A 20,775-nucleotide genomic window follows, 5' to 3' on the forward strand; every position below is an offset into this window, starting at 1 on the left:
ACCTTGTTCGACCCTCACAATCAGACGGTGAGCCGATCAGGGACGTGTTCAGATTGCATCAAGCCACTTGAACAGCTGCCAAGCAAATTTGCAGCTGCCTTTTGGTCAGAAGCTGACTCACAGTCGAGTGGCGGGATCAGCTGGGAGTTCTTACCCACCCAGCTCCCTTAGCAAAGTAACTTCATGGTAAAGTTGCAGATGGGGGCTCTTCATCCTGTCCAAGCTGGGCAGGGACAGAAGTAATGCTTTTAATGCCTGCATTGCAAAATGAAGAGGCAAAAGAGCTAATTTGTCTCCTTTCCTCTGCAGCCCAAGCCGACAGCTTGGAGAGGGGAGACAAGAAGGGGAATCAGTTCCACTTCTGGTCGCCCCCTCCCCATTTGCTGCATCTCAGCATGTTTGGGAGGCAACAAAGTTTCCAGGATGGTAGAGCAGATGGACTTCCAGCAGATCAGCTGGGAGTTGGCTTCAGACTCCCCGCCCCCCACGCAAGCAAAACTTCTTCAGCTGATCAAAAGCCGACTCACAGCTGATCCCTCATATTCAGGCTCACCTCCCGTGACTTCCTGTCAGCATCAGCAGTCATGACTGCAACGCCAAGCACAGGCAGCTGTCACCACACCCTGTGGTGGGAATGTGTAAACCTTCCCTGTCATTACCATGGAAAGGTGTTCTCCGTATTGTTCTTTCCCATATCCATTTGCAGATACAGAGCCTCATATCGGAGAGATCTGAAGTATGCTTTTTTAAAAAGTGATTTTTAGGCAAGCTCCTGAGCACATCATCCTTCTTCTTCTTCTCCCCCTCCGGGGTGGGTGGTTGATTTGACCTGCTTGCTGCTGAGCAAGTTGCTTGCCTTGATTTACACCTCTCCCCCTCTTGTACAATAGTTTTAGGTGACGCAAAGTTCTGCTTTTTTCAGATATGTAAAGTTTTAGAGGCAGATTTGGGATCAGCGTTCCCTCTAAGCTGAGTTAGTGTGAGCTAGCTCACAGGTTTTTCGCCTCCGGCTCACACATTTTCGTCTTCGCTCAGGAAGGAGGGCTCCAGAGCAAACTAACTTATGCAGTAGCCAAATTGCTCGCTCACAACTTTAATGCCAGTAGCTGACAACGTCGAATTTTTGCTCACAAGACTCCACAGCTTAGAGGGAGCCTTGTTTGGGACACATGGAGCCATACAGTTTTTGCTTTGGAAAACAAGAAACAGTGATTCTTGATGTTGGAAAAATATGGTAAAAATAGTTAAATATTCAGAGTTTGCAGTGGGTCTTTGTTCCCTGGAGAGGAGGCATTTTCTTTCTGTGTAAAAATCTTTATTTCTAAAGGGAAGGGCACACGGGAAAGCCTACAAAACGACAAACACTTAAGACTAAATGCTTACTGTTACAAGCACAACAACAGACAGACCAGCTGGTAATGGAGATTCTTCTTTCTTCTTGACCCCTAGAAGGAAATCAGCTGAATACATTAACCAATGATTGTTAGTAAATAGGCTCTAGTTTCCCGGGCTTTCTCCCCATTGCCTTTCTGCCAGGTTCCCTTCCAGGTCCAGCAGCACACAAGGTAAACAATAAACCCTATAATGACTGAGTTTAGTCCTTGCAACACACATATTTCCAACACTTGTTACATCCTTACTTTGGGCCACCCTTCGGTTTGCACAATGAGAGCGAGGCCCAATTTAAACGTGAAACTATCAAGGCAAGTCCAAGAGATTCCTCGTGTAACTTTGTGCTTTAACTTTAGCTTTACACAGTAACGTTAAACAGTACTGCGCCCTGTGCAGAGTGCCTACATGTTCTTAGTTAGCATTCTGGTGCATTATCCGCCATGGCTAGCAATCTCTGGCATGCAAACTAAGCATAATGAAACTGTTTTGGACAGATTGAAGCAATTTCAATGAGATGCCGAGCCTGCACAGTACAGAGTCGTCCAGGGAAGCTCCTCTGCCTTGCCCAGCATGACATTTAAATCAGCCCCGATGAAAGTGAAGCGAGAGGGGGTGCTTCCAGTGCATATTTATGGATTCCCAACCCTCTGTGTCAATCTGTGTTTCTGTTACAGATGGATTACGCAGGGTTGTTCTTAGAATCACTGTCACCACTGGTGTAGATTAGAATTGCCACTCTGGTTTCTAGGAACGCTTTGGAAGAGTGGAAGAACTCGGTTCCTTTACCCTGAAGCCATCATTACTTTGTAACCATAATGAGTGTTCTTATGCTCATCGAGTAGAAAGCTGTGCATTAATGCACAGCTCTGGGTATTTCTTAAATTGGACATTTAAACTTGGTTTGAAACTTAAAGCAGCATCTGTATCTGTGACTTGGCTGGATATTTGTGATGGCATTATTTAAAATATTTGAATCCCACCCTCCCCTCTAGCAAGGGCTCAGTGCGTATCCTTAGATACGTTACTTTGTGTGTGTGTGTGTGTGTGTGTGTGTGTGTGTGTGTGTGCACTCGGGGACCGGTTTGTGTTCACAAACAGGGAATTCAAGGGAAGGTGGTTGTTGCCTCATCTGTGGTTTGTGCTCTTGGCTCTGCAGTCTCAGACATTATCACACCATCATTGGCCCCGGTCACACGCAAGGAATTGGGCCGGGAGAGGGACGGAACGGATGCACGGCAAATGGGCGCGATCCCATGGCAACATCTGGGAAGCATTGCCCGGTCGTCCCTGATTCGTCCCTCCCACCCAAAACCCCGCACCAAAAAAGAACCACCTACCTGGGTGGTTCATCCGGAAGGGTGGCGCCAAGTGTGGCCATGGGATCGCCGGTGCGTCCTTGCGCCGGCGCATCCCTGGCTCCTGGCCGAACTGTGCATGTGTGAGCATGCGCAGTTCGCCAGCCTCCCCTTCCCACTGTTGCTTTCTCCCCAGCATCTGATCGTGCCGGGAGCGATGGCGCCGCGGCTCAGGGGATCCGTGGGATCCCGCCGCGGCATCTCAACTTTGGTGCGGCTCAGATTAGCCGTACTTCGCCCATCGTTTTTCCTGCCGTGTGGCAGGGACCATTGTCTTGCACCATAGCCTGTTCAGATATGCCCATAGACATTAGAAGTGTCAGCAGCGGTACCTCAACAATATCTGATTTGTGACATCAGGACAGGGGATGGAATCTGAATCTTCAGACCTGCTTTGTCAGCAAGTTTGGGTCACATCCAATGCACAGTCTCACAGGTTTTGCAGCCTGTACTGTGTTAGCCCCCCCCTGTCTCACACCTGTTAGCACTGTCACAAAAATGGTCTGGGCAGGGGGTCCTCCTGTACCACCTCATTCACAGTAAAAATGTGCAGCACCACAAGCTTTTCTCCTCTTTCCTTCATTGTGAGACTGCAGAAACCACTAAATATTTTTTGGGGGAAGGTTCTCTTCCATATTCTCATTTTCCTTGCTTGTAAGATCCTGTTGCTTGGTATTTCCCCTATTCTGCACATGCTTTGTTCCCTCTAGTAGTCAATTTGGTATTATACTGCTTTATGTCTGGCATATTTTCTGCATATGCCAGACATGAAGCGTTGTAATATCGAAGTGGCCACTAGAGGGAGTAAGACACATATGAAGCAGACCCCCCCCAAGCAACAGGAACACAAAAGCGAGTAAAATGAGAATGCAGAAGAGCTCAGAGAGAGTATTGATACATTGATGAACACTGCTTTTCTGAAAAGCATTGACTGCCTATCATGTATAACTGACACGGTCACTGCCATCAAAGACATGAGAAGATCCTGAATACAGCTGGAGCCTTTGGATGCCTGTCAGTGAAAAACCAATTGTGCTGTGCTGGATAACAAACAATATATTTTTTTAAGAGATGTGTCGGATATGCTGTAACAGGACAGAGCCAGCAAATGACCAGAATCTTTAGCTCCCTTTGCAATTTGCATCCTTCTTGGGTGCTAGATTATTTGCCAGCAATGTTACAAAAAAGAGTTCTAATTCCCAGAAGTGCCCCTGTCAGCAAGGGGTTACTAGAAATTGTGTGACAACTGGCATTACTGGAAATGCAAGCAGGCACATGGGATGGTGTGCTTGCTCCCGGTCACACAGACTGTGGGTTCGTTCGTTCCTAGAATAGCACGTTCACATTAGGACTAGTCAGGGGTCATTTCGTAGAAAAAGAGCTAGGGGAACTCATTAGCATAACTCATTAGCATATGCCACACCCCCTGACATCAGGGGCTCGGCAGTGGACCTGCAAGGCCAGCGAGAGTGCGAGGAAGCCCCGCCAAGGCCCTCCCTGGCCCCAGGCAGGCAGGGGTGGGGAGAGGCGGGGAGGAAGCAACTTACCCTCCCTCTTCTCCTGCCTCCTCCTGGCTGAATAAGGGCCGGAAGCGGGGCGGCCGGAAGCAGGGGGTGGGGCTTCGTCATGTGCCCCGCCCCCCTGCACCTCACCCGGGGGAACTGCGTTCCCCCGCGTTCCCCCCCGAAATGACCTCTGGGACTAGTACTGCTTCACTACATTAACATTTGCCACTTAACATGCCGTGTGGCATTGCTGCATGGTATGCCTGAAGTTCTCAGAAGCAGGGCCCATAGCTTCATGGTAGAGCATACACACGGCGTGCAGAATGTCTGTGTTTCAGTCTCTGGCACTTCCAACTGTAACGATCCCAGGCAGTAGTTTAGGGAAAGACTCCTCTTTCCAAAGCCTTGGAGAGTTGCTGCCCGTCTGAGCAGACAGTAGAGAGACAGGTCAGACGGCTTCATCTGCTTATAAGGAAACGAGAGCAACTGTGTGTGCACCGCTCAAACCCAGCATTTCACTGCCTCTTTTTCTGCTGTGTTCTGTGGGGTCTTGTGTGCTGCTGCCTGTTTCCACGCTCTCCCCTACAACTGGCATTCCTTCACGCCATCGGTATTTCAAATGCAACCTCAGCTTCTGTCATCTGATGCTCTTCTCTGCAGTGCCCAGTTGATTCTCCTGGGTTTCTCTGATCTTCTGTACATCCTTGACCTCTTTGCTGCCTGGATAAGGCTGAGCCCCCCTCTCCTTCTTGATTTCCTCCACTCCTTCAGTTTTGGCAATTCTGTCCTCATTAGGCTCTGTCTGGAGATGGCGCATTAATATTTTCCACCGGGAGAATTCCCTTCATAGCCTTCCTCTCTCTGCTGTGATTCCTCAGGGTTGTGTCCTCAATCCCTGCTGTTTTCTGTTCATTATTTTTAAAAAAACTTGAGTCATCTGTCTACCTTACACTCCAGGTCACATACAACTGTGTTGTTGTTTTTAAATGCAGTTATCGAATGAGGAGAACAATAGTCATTGGTTGAACTTTGGTAAATGCTGTGGCTTTCAGGACCACTGATATGATGGTGACACCCAGATTTGCATCTCTTCCCCAGACAACCATGTGCCTGATGTTTCAGCTTCACTACCTTGTCACCTTTGACTCACAGGGCTCTTTTTGTAGAAAAAGACCAGCAGGAACTAATTCGCATAATAGGCCACACCCAACAGCAGGAACTCATTAGCCTATTAGGCCACACCCCTGACAGCACAGCACATTAACATATTAGGCTACACCCCCATGTTACCAGAAGTGTGGTCATCCAGCCACACCCACCTTTTGCTTCTTATTTTGTTTACGCCAGGGCCTTTTTTGTAGCAGGAACTCCTTTGCATGTTAGGCCACACACCCCTAATGTAGCCAATCCTCATGAGTTTCTGGTGTCGGGTGTGGCTTGTTATGCTAATGAGTTCCTGCTGGGCATGGCCAACTTGGGAGCCAGCCAGAACGCCGTTCCTGTGCGTTCCTGCCCAAAAATAGCCCTGCCTTTGAAAATGGGCATGTCCAAGGCTATGCTGATCATTTTTCCTTCTGCATCTCCTCTTTCATTCTGAATATCAGCATCACCATCTACCCTGTCACAGACAAAACTTCTTGGGTTTGCCTTTGATTATTCTCTTTTGCTCCCTTATATTAAATTTATTAGCAAGATGCGTTTCTTCTTCCTGTATGGCACTGTCAGAATGTGAACTTTCCTCTCAGTCCTCTCTGGTCATCTGTTGCCTTGACTACAAAACCTTCTTTCTGGCTTTCCCATATCACATTTCAGTCCTCTCGCCTCTATCCAGGACGCTGCTGCCAAAATAATTCACTAACCTAGCGGTGATGTTCCTCAGATCTCTTTGCTGACATTCCTGTTCATCACTGTGAAGAAATGCATTTTTTTTCTTTGTAGGTTTGAAATGACCAAAACCTTCACTCTGAATTTTAAAAGTTTTTCCCCCTCTCTGGGCAAAGAACAAGCAGGGAGGGGGGGGGGGAAGTCAGTTCATTTGCTTTCCAGACTCACTTTGGCCCATCTTCATACAAATTCTAATAGGTCTAGACAGTGGTATGGTCAAGCTGTCCCCCCACCAGCATGGAACAGAGATTTGGAGGAATTAAATACCAGAGAGACTTCAGGAAGGAAAATTCTAGAGACTTCAGGAAAAACTTTGCTCACCTGGCCTGACCTGGCCAATGGGTGGGGGAAAGTGAGGAGATAAAACTCAGGGGAGTGAGGAGGAAGGACTCTTTTGTGTTGAGTCCATCAGAGCAGACAGAACTCTTAGCTGAGGTCTGGAGGAGGCAGTCATTGACCATGTGTTTGCCTGAAGAGCTGAAGGAAGTTTTAAGGTAATGGAACTGTATAGAGATCTGTAACTTCCTAAGCTAAGGCGCCTGACTTATATTTTAACATCTGAGAGGGCATGTACAGATGAATTGCATTTTACCCATTTCTTTTGGTTCCCGTGCTCAATCTGGCACTGTGCTAAAAGTATGTTTGCGACCATTTTCTTTTTAATAAACACTTTATAACTTTGGATGCTAGTTCTCTGTGCCACATAGACCCCCACCATTTTGGACACACTATTTTAAAAGGAGCGCCAGGGGGAAGGCAGTCAGTTGGCAAGTGGCTATTCCTCCAGGGCACCAAGACAGTTCAGCGGTCAGATATAAGGAAAAAGAGACAAATGTGAAAATTTCACGAGGTGAATGCCAGTCTATAAAAATTAAACGCAAGAATATTAAGTTTGTACACATAAATTTATTACTCAGAATGTCCCGATGCACAAGGCAGAGTGGATACCAAAATCGCGTGGCTCATCAAGGTGTCAGGATAAGAAGAATAATTTCATCGCGCCATCCATTACTAACCCAGTGAAGCACACTGATGGATGCAAGGTAAAGGTAAAGGTCTCCCTTGCTCGAAAGCCAGTCGAATCCGACTCTAGGGTTGCGGTGCTCATCTCCGTTTCAAAGCCGAAGAGCCGGCGCTGTCCGAAGACGTTTCCGTGGTCATGTGGCCGGCATGACTAAACACCAAGGTGCATGGAACGCTGTTCCCTTCCCACCGAAGTGGTACCTATTTATCTACTTGCAATTTCTTGCTTTCGAACTGCTAGGTTGGCAGGACCTGGAACTAGAGACGGGAGCTCACTCCGTCATGCGGCACCCGGGTCTCGAACTGCTGAACTACTGACCTTCCACAGCCTGCAGTTCAGCGTCTTAGCCACCTGAGCCACCGCAGCTCCTGATGGATGCAAACCCTTGCCTTAAAGAAATGCTGGTGTATTGTTTTACTGCTTTGTCCTACCATCGAAAAAGGAAAACTGAACATGGCTTTGGTGTAGCAGGGTTTCTCCTTTCAGCTTGATGGTGTTTTCTTTACATAATTCCTGTGGCAGCTCCCACTGCGTGCGTTCAACCTATGTCAAACTGTAGAGTTCATCGTCCTTATGTCAAGAGTAAACTCCAAATGACCTTACAGCCGGTAGTTTTCAGTGGCTGACGGTATGTCAGAAAGTGCTGTCTCAAGACTTTATAACCGCCTTTGCCTTCAGCAACTCAGTGGTTCTGCATTTTACTGCTGAATAAGCAGAATCATAAATTCTGGTTGATTCTACATTTCTTATAGATGTCGCTTCCAGTCTTCAAATTATTTAATGATTTTAACCAATCCACTAAATTTAACCTCCAGGATGTTCCACAACTCATCTTTTGCTACTAGTCCCCTTTTGTATAGGAAGGCTTTGATCATTCAGTTATCTGCTTTCTGCCCAGTGCCATCAGGAATTCTCTAACCTGGTTATAAAAATGGCCTAACTGGAGGCCAAGCTCTCCAGACATATTCCAAACACCCTCCGAGATCCTTTGCCTTCTCTTAAGCATTTATCTCGGCCAACAGGCCCCAGAAAGCTAATTTGACCATTGTCTTCTGCTGCAAACAGGGGCATTTTTTTCCACTGATGTCTTGCCTTAATTTCTCTAGGAACAACGACTGAACCACCAGTTTTACCCACTTCAGAATCTAAATTAGTTGTAATGGAAGAAAAGTGTAAGTACCCTTCCCCCCAATTCTTTCTCTTTTCAAAGATATTTTATTTAATTTGTTCTTACAGTACACCTTACTTCAGTACTTTATTACCACTTGATCTAGGCATTATCATCAGCAGAATTTCAAAGAAAGGATCTCTAGTTAAGCCTCCACATATGAGTGTTTATGTTTTTCCTATCCAGGTTGCAGAGAATCTGGACCCTTTCTCTTAGAGAAGTAGTTCCTTTTAGATACAGTAGCCCCCACATGAGTTATAGTATTCAGACTGCTTGTGCAAGAGTAGTCCTATTGGTGTTTATGGGAGTCCTCCAAAGGAAATGGGGTGTGAGCTTTAAGCCCTTTCATCATTCGTGTTTATGGAATTGAGATATTTTCTTTCCATACATTTTTAAAATCCTCTCCAAAGAAATATGCTACCGCAACCATATAAAGAAGGAAAAATTAAAGAAGGATCTCACGTACAGCATGAGATGGCATTAGTGACGGAATAATGCATAGTAATGTATCACCCAATGTTATTGTGAGATTCCAACAAAGAAGCAGAATTACTGAAATACAACATTTAATTTTGGTTGGTGACAAAGGGTTGTATCTTAAGACACACCCACCCACCCCGCAGCCTACAGTGTCCCCTAAAGATGCTTTCCCTGGACTTCAGGGGACACCCCCCCCCCCGGAATGTATAGTGCTGTGATGTGGGGGTTTGCAGTGGCAGGAAATCTCCCTCTGCAGGCAGGAAACAAGCATTGTCAACCTATTGTGTTACTTGTTTTAGTATGTTAATTAAATTAGAGCAGGGGTGTAAAATTCAATTGTTATGAGGGCCAGATCTAATATAAATGGGACTTTGTTGGGCCAGGCCATGTGTGAGATATCAATCTGCACTCATATCAGTCTTAAGAGACCCTTTGGTTGAACTACATATAAATACTTATAAATTACATTATAAACAAATTAAATGAAATTCATCCAATATGCTTCCTGTTTTATCTGCTTCAGTTCTTTACTTGATCCTTACAAATTCTATAGGCTATTGCCAGAAACTTGGCACAAATTAGAGAAAGGTGAGGATTGGAATCAAATAGAAGTTTCTTACTTATCTCCGTATCTGGGTAGCCAAGGAACTTCCCTAATATGGGTTGGAGAAACTTTACTTGAATTTCTCTATAGTACACACAATGCAATAATATGTGCTCCATTGTCTCTACTTTTCCTGAACCACAAGGACATATCCACTGTGTCATTGGCACCTTTTTATACCAGCCTTCTACTACTGCTGATGGAAAAATATTGCATCTGGCCATAGGAAAAGCCCTGCAATAAGATGGGATTTCTAGGAGTGATAAATAAGTTGCTGGGGCGACCACATATCTTATTTCCTGGGGAGCCAGAAAGGTCGGCACCCCGGTGATATCACTCTGCCTTTCAATATCAAATATTCTTTGTTTGACTATGGCCTTTGCCTGGGCTAAAGGCATTATCAGAAGGAACTCTGATGAAAACCCAAACAAATGTAATTTCTGGTAGACTGCCTTGAGCCAGGGTGAACAATGACCATCCCTAAGAATTGATGCAGTGATATCAGAGGGACTGTGACTCAGCCTAAGCCAGGTATTAATAGAGGCGTTATCCTAGCCTCTAGCCTAATCAGACTGGTTTCCAGGCGTAGGTTTGCATTAGAGACACATTTAGGGAATCGAAAGAGAGCTCTTAGAAATGTTGATTGTATTTTCTCTATAGGGGCAAAGCTTGAGGAAGGTGGGCCCAACTTAGTACCATACATAAGTTGCAGTACTGTTTTTAAACATAAGAACATAAGAGAAGCCAATGTTGGATCAGGCCAATGGCCCATCTAGTCCAACACTCTGTCACACAGTGGCCAAAAATACCAGGTGGCATCAGGAGGTCCATCAGTGGGGCCAGGACACTAGAAGCCCACCCACTGTTGCCCCCCCCCAAACACCAAGAATACAGTGCATCACCTGCCCCAGCCTGTGAGTTCCTATCTATACCTTGTGGTTAATAGCCACTGATGGACCTCTGCTCCATATGTTTATCCAGTTCCCTCTTGAATCTGTCCATGCATGTAGCCACCACCACCTCCTATGGCAGTGAATTCCATGTGTTAATCACTCTTTGGATGAAGAAGTACTGCCTTTTATCTGTTCCAACCCAACCTCCCAGCAATTTCATGGAGTGCCCCTGAGAAAACTACTTCTTTCTTGACCTGCTTTATCCCATGCATAATCTTATAAACCTCGATCATGTCACCCCTCAGCTGTCGTTTCTCCAAGCTAAGGAGCCCCAAGCGTTTTAATCTTTCTTCATAGTCTTTTATCATTCATGAACATGTTTTTTAAATAGTCTCCAAGCTTCCCCAATGGTTTTGACCCTTTCTACTTTTCCTTTCAGTTTCTTCCTCACATGTCCCCTCATATCAAAGAAGTTACCCCTTTTAAAGTTAAAAGTGGTTGTGTCGGTCTTTTTGGGCAACTCCCTATTTATACAAATGTTGAACTCAGTAACATTATGGTCACTGTTCCCAAGTGGTGCAATCATTTTACATCTCTCACCAGGTCTTGGGGGTTACTTAGGTCCAAATGCATTTGTATAGAAACACCTATAATTTCCCATACATGTTAAACCTGCAACCTTCCTCTTGCTCTCTTGAGACCTTGTCAGGCAGTCCATATCACTAGCCATAGTCTCAATGGACAATTCCAATCCACCTCCCTGTAGAAAAGCCAACAGCTACCCCCTCATCTCTCCGAGATGAGCCATCCCGAACCAGAGACTTTTCATCTCCTGTTGGCTTTCCCCCAATATTCAGTTTAAAAACTGCTCTGCCACTTTTTTGATTTTAAGTGCCAGCAGCCTGGTTTTTGATGAATATAATTTGAGGGCTGTTGGTATAAAATGCCCCCCTTTTGCAGAAATGAATTTAATAATTCCATATGAGGATTTACGTCCAATATTTGTAACATATTCGACCCTGATGATCGAAACACAACCCCTAGATACTTAAACGCTGATACTTGTTCTAGTCTGTGGCCCTTTATGCTCCACGCCCCTGCTTTGGACTTCACACCAAAGGCCATAACTTTGGTTTTTTGATAATTTATTTCCAACTGGGTCAGTTCACATTAAAGGCTAAGCGGCTTCGGTGCCCTTTTGAGACCTACTGGTGTCCTGGACAGCAGGACCATATCATCTGCGTAAAGTAAGGCAGTTATGTGCCGGTTCACTAGGGTAGGAGGGTGGGTGTTCCTAAAATGCCAATCAAATCATTGATATACGAGGCAAAAAGATATGGGGCCAAAATGCAGCCTTGCTTAACTCCTTTTGTTGAAGGGATGATGTTAGTTAAATGCCCTTGATTATTGCATCTGACCCTAACCACTGTATTGGTGTATAATGCTTGAATCAAAAATAAAAGTCTCCTGTCAATTGTTGTAGTGTTTAGCTTTTCCCATAGCTTAGCTCTGGGAACAGAGTCAAAGGCAGATTTCAAGTCTACAAAGGCTGCATTTAAAGAAACGCTGTTGTTGGACACGTATTTGTCTATTAAACGGGATAGAATCAGAACATGCCCCATACCACCAGCCTGTTCATCTACTAAAATTTTCCTGGTCTAGCCAGCTCCTTAGTTTTTCTAGGAGGTGACTTGCGTACAATTTGCCTATTATACTCAACAAGCTGATTGGTCTGTAGTTCAGTGGATCATCTCTTTTCCCTGCTTTATAAAAAGGAACAATTATAGCATTTCTCCATGCCTCAGGGACGTCTCCAGTCTGATCAATGTAGGTGAAAAGTGAGGCCAATAAAGGTGTATTTAGATTACTGTATCTTTATTTATATGCCAATAAATGGCTTTGGATTTGGCTGACGCTGGGGGCCAGATTGGCAGATCTTCTTGCTTCTGGATGGCAGGGGAATGCTGGGTATCAAAGTATTGTTTTTGGAAGAATCCTTCCCATGTTGCCGCTGAGATTAGTGAGTCAATGGGGGAGCTGTCCTTATACGAGTGACTGGAAATCAGTTTCCAAAAGAGAGTAGAAGTCTTCTCTTTGGTTGATTGTATTATTTGGTTCCATAATGATTTCCTTTCTATTTGTTTCTTCATTGTCTGATTCAGTATAAGGCAGCTTCATGTGTTCATGTGACATAGTAGGAGGATCAGTGGGGGCATTGGATAGACACGTGGGATGGGATGGGCAGGACTCCATTCTTGTTCTGTATTTAGGGAGCTGGATTGGGCTAGATACATGTGGCTGCTCTTAGCCACAATGTCCCACCTAGTGTGGACCAGATCCTGACCTCTGTTTTCACTACTCATGCAATGCAGTGCAATTTTACTTGGTATATATTTTCAGGCTATTATTGTAAGACGGGATCCCAACCTTTTTGAGCCTATGGGCACCTTTGGAACTCGGACCCAACTGTCTTGTGTTGTAACTAGCTAGACTTAAGTTTTGTATTCTTTTCCTTAGACCTGTACTCACTAGGCATGACGGCTATTTTCCATGCATGTGCTCTAGTTGAATCTTTCGTCATAAAGTTCCTTTCCTGTTTCCGAAAGCAGACGATAATTCAAATCCTACCCACATGCCTTAGACCACTTATACACTCTAAGGACATACATGCACAGGGGGGTGGGGGCTAAGGCGATTGGAATGTTCTACTGAGGAGTGTGGATGATTTTGTGGAGACAGTGTTCTGGTTCTGCTTGTGTTTCCCTGCATACAAATATCCTGTCGCTTTTATAACACACTGCCATTGCCAATGTCGCACAGCCATTTCAGTCCCCGGGCCTCCTGCCACAGGGTTATCTCTGGCCTTTGTGTACCCTGCAAGCACAGCGGCTGCTGACACTCAAGAGATGTGTGACGAAGGAAGTGAAGAAACATTAGACACGCCTGACTGACAACCTTTCCCAAAAGGAATGAACACTTCAGTTGCTTCTCTCAGGCTACTGGTTGCGGAGTGCACCCCTTGAGAATGGTGCTTTAAGAAACCACTGAATAGCCCTGACTAGCCGGATCTCTTCACTTTTCAGAAGCTAAGCAGGGTCGGACATGATTAGTACTGGGGTGGGAAGGAAGATACGTTGCTATGCAGAGGAAGGCTATGGCAAACCACCTCTGTTCATTGCTTGTCTTGGAAACCCCATTGTCCTTGGGATGCCATGAGCAGATTGCGACTTGACGGTGCACAATTATTATCATCAGGGCTTTTTTTTGTAGAAAAATCCCAGCAGGAACTCATTAGCATAATAGGCCACACCCAATAGCAGAAACTCATTAGCATATTAGGCCACAGCCCTGACAGCATATTAGGCCAAACCCCATGCCTTCCCTTGGCTTGCCCGGGTGCCCCGCGGCTGCGAGGAGCCCAGGCAAGCCGGCCCTTGGACAGGCTGGGGAAAGCACGGGGAGGCATTTAAATGCCTCCCCAATTAGGGCTGCCAAGTGGGGGCGGGGGCGGGTAAACCCCCGCTTTGGAGGCCCGATTTCCGACACCATGGAATCGGGCCCCGGGGGGGATCCCACCCCTGCATGCGCGCCACCAGGAAGTGACGTGGGCACGCCGGGCACCCTGGGGGTGGGGCCACGGCCATACAAGGGAAAAGACGCCAGCCGGGAGCCCCCCACTCCTGGTGAAAAAACACTTGGCAACCCTATCCCCAATCCTTCCAGGGGGCCCCCGGCCCCCCCGCCTTGGAGTCGCCAGGGGGGGTTGCTCTCCAGACCTTCTGTCTGTAGCCAGGGATGCAGAGGTTTTGGCTGTGTGGGCGTGGCCAACTCTGAAGCCAGCCGGAACTCCGTTCCTGTGTGTTCCTGCCCCAAAATAGCCCTGGTTATCATTAATGTGGGTCAAGGTGGGCAGCCATGTTGGACTGAAGCAATAGAACAAAGTTAGAGTCCAGTGGCACTGGACCAACACGAAAGCTCACGCCTTGAATAAAACTTTGTTGGTTTTAAAAGGTGCCATTGGACCCTAACTTTGTTCTGTCGTTAATGTAGAGCTGCTTGGATGTCTACCCTGTTTCCCCGAAAATAAGACCTACCCAAAAAATAAGCCCTAGCAGGATTTCTATGCATTTGTAGTATAAGCCTTAATGTGTCTTCTTGAGAAAAAATAAATATAAGACAGTGTCTTATTTTTGCGAAAACACGGTAGTGACCAAACCAGATGTGCCCTTTGAGTTCTATGGTCTGAGTCCTCCCATTCATTGTTAAGCACACTATTTTCAGGCACGCAGTGGCCCCAGCATGGATTGTGGCCACACGGAGGGGGTATTCAGCACTGGGGAAGGGTTAAAATGGTCTTCTTCCCTGTAGTCCCAATCGAACCTGGGCACTGCACGCCTGAACGCCACTGTTTTAAACGCCACTGGGATTTCTGAACACCACTAGATGTGCCCAGTTGGACCTGTACAGACTGAGAGATTTGCTCTTTTCAGCGGTTTCACTCTCACAGCTGATTTGCCTAAAAAGGAGGCAGATTGCTAAACATTAATTTCAACCCAACATCCTGTGTTTTTTTCCCACCCCACAGTAAGTTCAACTCTGTCCTCTGGACCCGGACACACTAGACAATGCAATGAAACCGTCAAGTCTTACTGCGTCAACGGCGGAGTGTGCTACTACATTGAAGGCATCAATCAGCTGTCGTGCAGGTAAGCAGACAGGTTTCTTTTCTCCATAGTTCTTGGAACCCAGCAGGGTGGCTGCTGTGTGCAAGATGGGGGAGGAGGAGGGACATTGGCCCGGTGGTCCCCTTGGCGCTGGCGCTGGCTGAGAAGCGGAGCGGGCTGAGCTGGTTGTGGTGGCAAGCCTTTCATTTCCATCCTTCTCTGCTTCTTCTGCATCAAAGGGCTGCTTGGTTTGTACGGGATACTTCTAAGTAGTCTCTCTGTCCCTTCCTCTTCCGACTGCACGGACGTTCAACCCATTCCCCCTTCCTTCACAGCGTAGTTTCAGTTAGAAGTGTCGCTGTCCTCCTCCGGAGAGGAAAAGCCGGGATGTTAATAGCTAGATGTTTGGCGCTGTGCCAGAAATGCCACTGGCAAAAGGGATGGGCTGCTCAATCTCTGTTTTCATAGCAGATAACGACCTCTGGGACCAATGTTCCCTCTAAGCTGTGGAGTCTGGTGAGCAAAAATTCTACTTCGTGAGCTCCTGGCATTAAAGTGGTGAGCCAGCAACTTGGCTGCTGCGTGAATCAGTTTGCTCTGGAGCCCTCCTTCCTGAGCGAAGACAAAAATGTGTGAGCCTAGAGCCTAAAAAACTGTGAGCCAGCTCACACTAACTCAGCTTAGAGGGAACCCTGCTCTGGGTAGTCAACGAGTGAAAGTGGAGTTTGCTTTGATGGGTGAGGAGAGTGAAAATCAGAAGACTCAAATACAACAAAGAATCCAGGACTTGCCTCTAGATCTTTGTTTGAGGTACAGTTAAGGCAAGGAGCAGTTGAAAACTGGCCATTTCTTTTGACTTCAGATAGTGGGCTATCACAGATGTGGAGCGTGCAGTGAAAATTACCGGTAGCCTGTGAAAAAATGTGTTAATAGAGAAGCCACCAACGGAATGTACTGTGAAGAGTGATCAGTGGGTGTTTCACACATGCTGAAAAATCCACTTTCAGTGCACTTTAGCAATCACTTGCAAGTGGATTTTTTTTCCCGGTTCTGCATTCATTTCCCTCCCTCTAGTGGTCAATTCGATATCACATGGGTTTATTTTTCAGCACATCTCCCTGCAGATTTAAACTGCAGGTTTTTATGTTGGGCATAAATTTGTGTGATGTCAAATTGGCCACTATAGGGAACAAAAAGGGGGGGGGGGGGGGGGGAGAACTCTGAAACAACAAGAACTGACTAGCAGGTAAAATGAGAATGCAGAAAAGCCCAGTACGATCATGCTACAAAGTGGATTGAAAGTGGATTTTTCAGCATGTGTAAAAAAGCCCTGAACTGCTTAGAAAGTTGACGGGTTACAGTTCTTTGGCAGGACATCAAGTGCATGGCTTGTCCATCGAGGGCTTATCTATGGCTGCGGTCACACACGCCAGTCGAAGCGGAGGGGAAGCAAGGCTATTCCCTCTAGAGTACTTCAACCTGCAGTTGCAAGATCACACACCCCTTGGTAGCGGCAGGTGCAGCCCATCACAGTGTGATCAGACGCAACTGCGGTTGAGTCTTTTTTTTTGCTGTTTGTTTCCCATGCGATGGGGGGGGGGGAGAACTCTGAAACAACAAGAACTGACCAGCAGGTAAAATGAGAATGCAGAAAAGCCCAGTACGATCATGCTACAAAGTGGATTGAAAGTGGATTTTTCAGCATGTGTAAAAAAGCCCTGAACTGCTTAGAAAGTTGACGGGTTACAGTTCTTTGGCAGGACATCAAGTGCATGGCTTGTCCATCGAGGGCTTATCTATGGCTGCGGTCACACACGCCAGTCGAAGCGGAGGGGAAGCAAGGCTATTCCCTCTAGAGTAATTCAACCTGCAGTTGCAAGATCACACACCCCTTTGTAGCTGCAGGCGCAGCCCATCACAGTGTGATCAGACGCAACTGCGGTTGAGTCTTTTTTTTTGCTGTTTGTTTCCCATGCGTATAAACAAGGAATTGCACCTCCGCACCAAGGGCCCCCTGTGGGTATGCGATGATGTGCATACTGTGTGTGTGTGTGGGGGGGGGGAACGGCACCGAGCTGGGATGGCCTGATCAGACCATCCCGATGGCATGAGTGTGCGCTTGAGCGATATAGACAAGGGAAAGTCCGTCAGAACCCGTTTACTACCGGACTTTCCCTGGTGTCTTTTAGCTCCGCTTCTGTAGCGGAGCAGCGCGGGTTGCCGACAACTGTGGGACGCTTCCCAGATGTTGCTGTCTGTTCGCGCCCTTAAGATTCGTTGGGCATTCGCACCTATGTCGGATCTACCGGCACATGTGATCGCAGCCTAAATGTTAGAAGGGCCATGAGGCATATTGGGGATCCCTGACACAACTCACAATAAAACCTGCACAGTCACCTATTTCCAAAAAAGCACCATTACTCACTGTGGCTCTGAAAGCTTGAAGGGGGGGGGACTTCAGATTTGCCTCCTGCACCATTTTTGCCATGGAAACAGCTTCAGGGAGGGCCTGTTTGCCCCTTCCTACGTGTCCTCTCAAGAGGAGACTCAAGAGTCCCTTGGACTGCAAGGAGATCAAATCAGTCAATCCTAAAAGAAATCAACCCTGACTGTTCCCTGGAAGGCCAGATAATGAAACTGAAGCTCAAATACTTTGGCCACCCAATGAGAAGGGAGCACTCCCTGGAGAAGAAGACCCTGATGCTGGGAAGGATTGAAGGTCAAAGAAGACGGGAACGGCAAAGGATGAGATGGTTAGACAGGGTCATAGATGCAACGAACATGAAGTTGAGCCAACTTCAGAGGACGGCGGAAGACCGGAAGGCCTGGCGTGATGTGGTCCATGGGGTCGTGAAGAGTCGGACTCGACTGTGCGACTGAACAACAACAACATGTCCTCAGTCACATCATCCCAGGACATGTGGAGCTGAGAAAAGGGCAAACTGGGGCCTCTGTGTGGCTGTTTCTCATGGTGAAAATGGCATGGGAGGGACGCCCGGAACCCCCCCTCCTCACCAAGTGCTCAGAGCCATACCAAGCAGCAGAGCACTTTGCAAACATGTGATTGTTCGTGTGTGATTGCGGATCTCATCAGGGAACTCCTGACACGAACTCGCATCTCCCGTACCGTTCAGATTAGCCCTGTCAGTTTCTGCAGTTGAATCATGCATAGCAGACAACAGGCAGTTGTACCCTGCTCACTAGGACTCTCTCTCCTGTCTGCCAGTATGTGGGCTTGTGTGCATAGGCACGTGTTCAGTTTCCACAGCGGGCCAAACAATTCTTCCTTGCATCTCTAGAATTTTCTTGGCCTGCTCCCTTCTCCACATCACGTTTAAGCCACAGACAGCTGACCCACAAAATTCTCTTCCTGAGTTCTGCATTAACCTCCAAGGTCCAGCAGGAAGGGTCAGGGCTTGGCGACAGAGCTTTTGCTTTGTATGTAGAATATCTGTGGTCCAGTGAAAGGACCTCAGCTAACAGGAGCTGGGAAAGCCCCTTCTCTGCCTGAGGCCTGACAGAGCTGTGGCCAGTGAGAATATCTAATGCCGAGCTGGACTGACCAGCACTCTAACTCAGGATAAGGCTGCTTCAGAGATGTCCCCAGGCCAAGCTGTAGTCACGCAGGTGAAGAATTGCAGCTCAGTAGTTTGACCACAGGCATAGACAGCTTTAAAAGGGGGTTAGATGGATTCATGGAGGATCGGTCTGTCAGTGGCTACTAGCCATGGTGACTAAGGGATCTTCCATGTTTGGAGGCAGTCAGCCTCACAATCCCAGAGCCAGGAGGCAGCATCAGGGGAAGGCCTCGGCCTCTGTGCCCTGTTGTTGGCCCTCCAGAGGAACTGTGAGACAGGATGCTGGACTAGATGGACCACTGGTCTGATTCAGCAGGGCTCTTCTGATGTTCTTATGAAGGCCTCGGCCTCTATGCCCTGTTGTTGGCCCTCCAGAGGAACTGGCTGGCCACTGTGTGAGACAGGATGCTGGACTAGATGGACCCTCACTGGTCTGATCCGGCATGGCTCTATGTTCTTATGAAGGCCTTGGCCTCTCAGCCCTGTTGTTGGCCCTCCAGAGGAACTGGTTGGCCGCTGTGTGGGACAGGATGCTGGACTAGATGGACCCTCACTGGTCTGATCCAGCAGGGCTCTTCTGTTGTTCTTCTGAAGGTCTTGGCCTCTCTGCCCTGTTGTTGGCCCTCCAGAGGAACTTGTTAGCCAAATTGCTTTATTCTATTAATAAACGTGGGGAATTATGATTATTAAATGTTAATAGGCATTAATTATTGGACCATAACCTTCATATACCAGAGTCTGAGTTCCCAGTACCCAGGAATAGTCGCTGAGTTTAGATTAATAAAGCAGTGATTTCTTTACTGAAGGATTCTCAAACATACAAACATAAAATCAAGCATACACTCAGTCAATACAGGACTAAGAATTCAGAGAGGAAAAATACAGAGATGTTTGCATTAGCAGAAAGTATCATTGGTGGGGTGATGCTGTACCTGTCTGGCGAGACAAGTTGATTCTGCAGCGAAAAAGGGATAAAATAAGGGAAGGGGGTCATGAGTGGACCAGCAACACATGTGGAAAGGTCCCAAACTGCGCAAGGAATGGAACCAGCAAGATAGGGTGGGGTTAGGAGAGGTAAAAGCAAGAGAGTGAGCAAGAGCACAAGGCTTTTCTTTTATACCCGAAAATGTGACCTGAGGCAGGGCTGCTTTGGTCACCTGCTCCCCAGGAAATATTAAGAAAACTTAAACTAAGAATGGGGCAGAAAAGGGATTAATGGTTGGGCAATTGCAAGTAATGGTTTGGCTGGGAGTGACACCTCTTGGGGGAAGGGGGTAGACAAAGGAGAGAAAGAAGAGAACCAATCAGGTTGCAGGACTGGTACTTTGGATTAACGACCAGATGTTTGACAGCTGCATTATCTTGATGGGTAGCAGGAGGACTTGATGGCTCGCCATTGTCGTCATCGGGCATATCCTTTTGTCTTAGGCTGGAGAGGAATGCGTGTTTCTCCTGGTAATGCTAATACGTGAAGGTGTGTTTGTGGGAGAAATGCATGCGGGATGGAGAAGGGAGTTTTTCATGGTGTCTGTGCAGGAACATCTTGTCCTTTTTCCAGAGCATGGCTTCCTTCAGTGATCTGCTGCTGCATATATGGAGGTCAGGGCTGCCAGTCTGCATCTTAGTGCTGGCATGGTTGCAAAGCTGCAAGGGCAAGAGGCTCCTGTAGTCCAGGGATCCACATCTGGCTTGGCATGCTGCTTAGGCACAAGGCTCCCCTTGGCCATAGTACATTCCAGGGTCCAGTATAAGGGCACTGCTCTTGGGCTACAGTTCTATCCACTGCCCTGGCACACTCTTTGCACCGTTCAGCTAAGCAGTCATATTTAAGAGTCTTTAATAATGCCATATGAAGTGGCTGCATGGCAACAAACTGGTCGGCCACTGTGTGAGACAGGATGCCAGACTAAATGGACCCTCACTGGTCTGATCCAGCAGGGCTCTTCTGATGTTCTTATGAAGGACTCAGCCTCTCTGCCTTGTTGTTGGCCCTCCAGAGGAACTGGTCGGCCGCTGTGTGAGACAGGATGCCGGACTAGATGGACCCTCACTGGTCTGATCCAGCAGGACTCTTCTAATGTTCTTATGAAGGTCTCAGCCTCTCTGTCCTGTTGTTGGCCCTTTAGAGAAAGTCGGCCACTGTGTGAGACACTATGCTGGATTAGAGCCAGTTTGGTGTAGTGGTTAAGTCTGCAGACTCTAATCTGGGAGAATCGGCTTTGATTCCC

At 47.2% G+C, this 20,775-nt stretch overlaps 1 protein-coding gene across 1 annotated transcript in view; it reads left to right on the forward strand.

Annotated features, from left to right (window-relative positions):
• Positions 1-20,775, forward strand: part of NRG2 (neuregulin 2) — a 321,168-nt gene that overhangs the window by 223,060 nt on the left and 77,333 nt on the right. The window contains exon 4 of the mRNA XM_015419720.1: positions 14,891-15,011. Within this exon, the coding sequence (XP_015275206.1) occupies positions 14,891-15,011 (121 nt within the window). The remainder of the gene's footprint in view (positions 1-14,890; positions 15,012-20,775) is intronic.

The sequence above is a fragment of the Gekko japonicus genome, unplaced genomic scaffold (assembly GCF_001447785.1).
Source record: "Gekko japonicus isolate JY-2015 unplaced genomic scaffold, Gekko_japonicus_V1.1 scaffold1826, whole genome shotgun sequence".
In the NCBI taxonomy this organism is placed as follows: Eukaryota; Metazoa; Chordata; class Lepidosauria; order Squamata; family Gekkonidae; genus Gekko; species Gekko japonicus.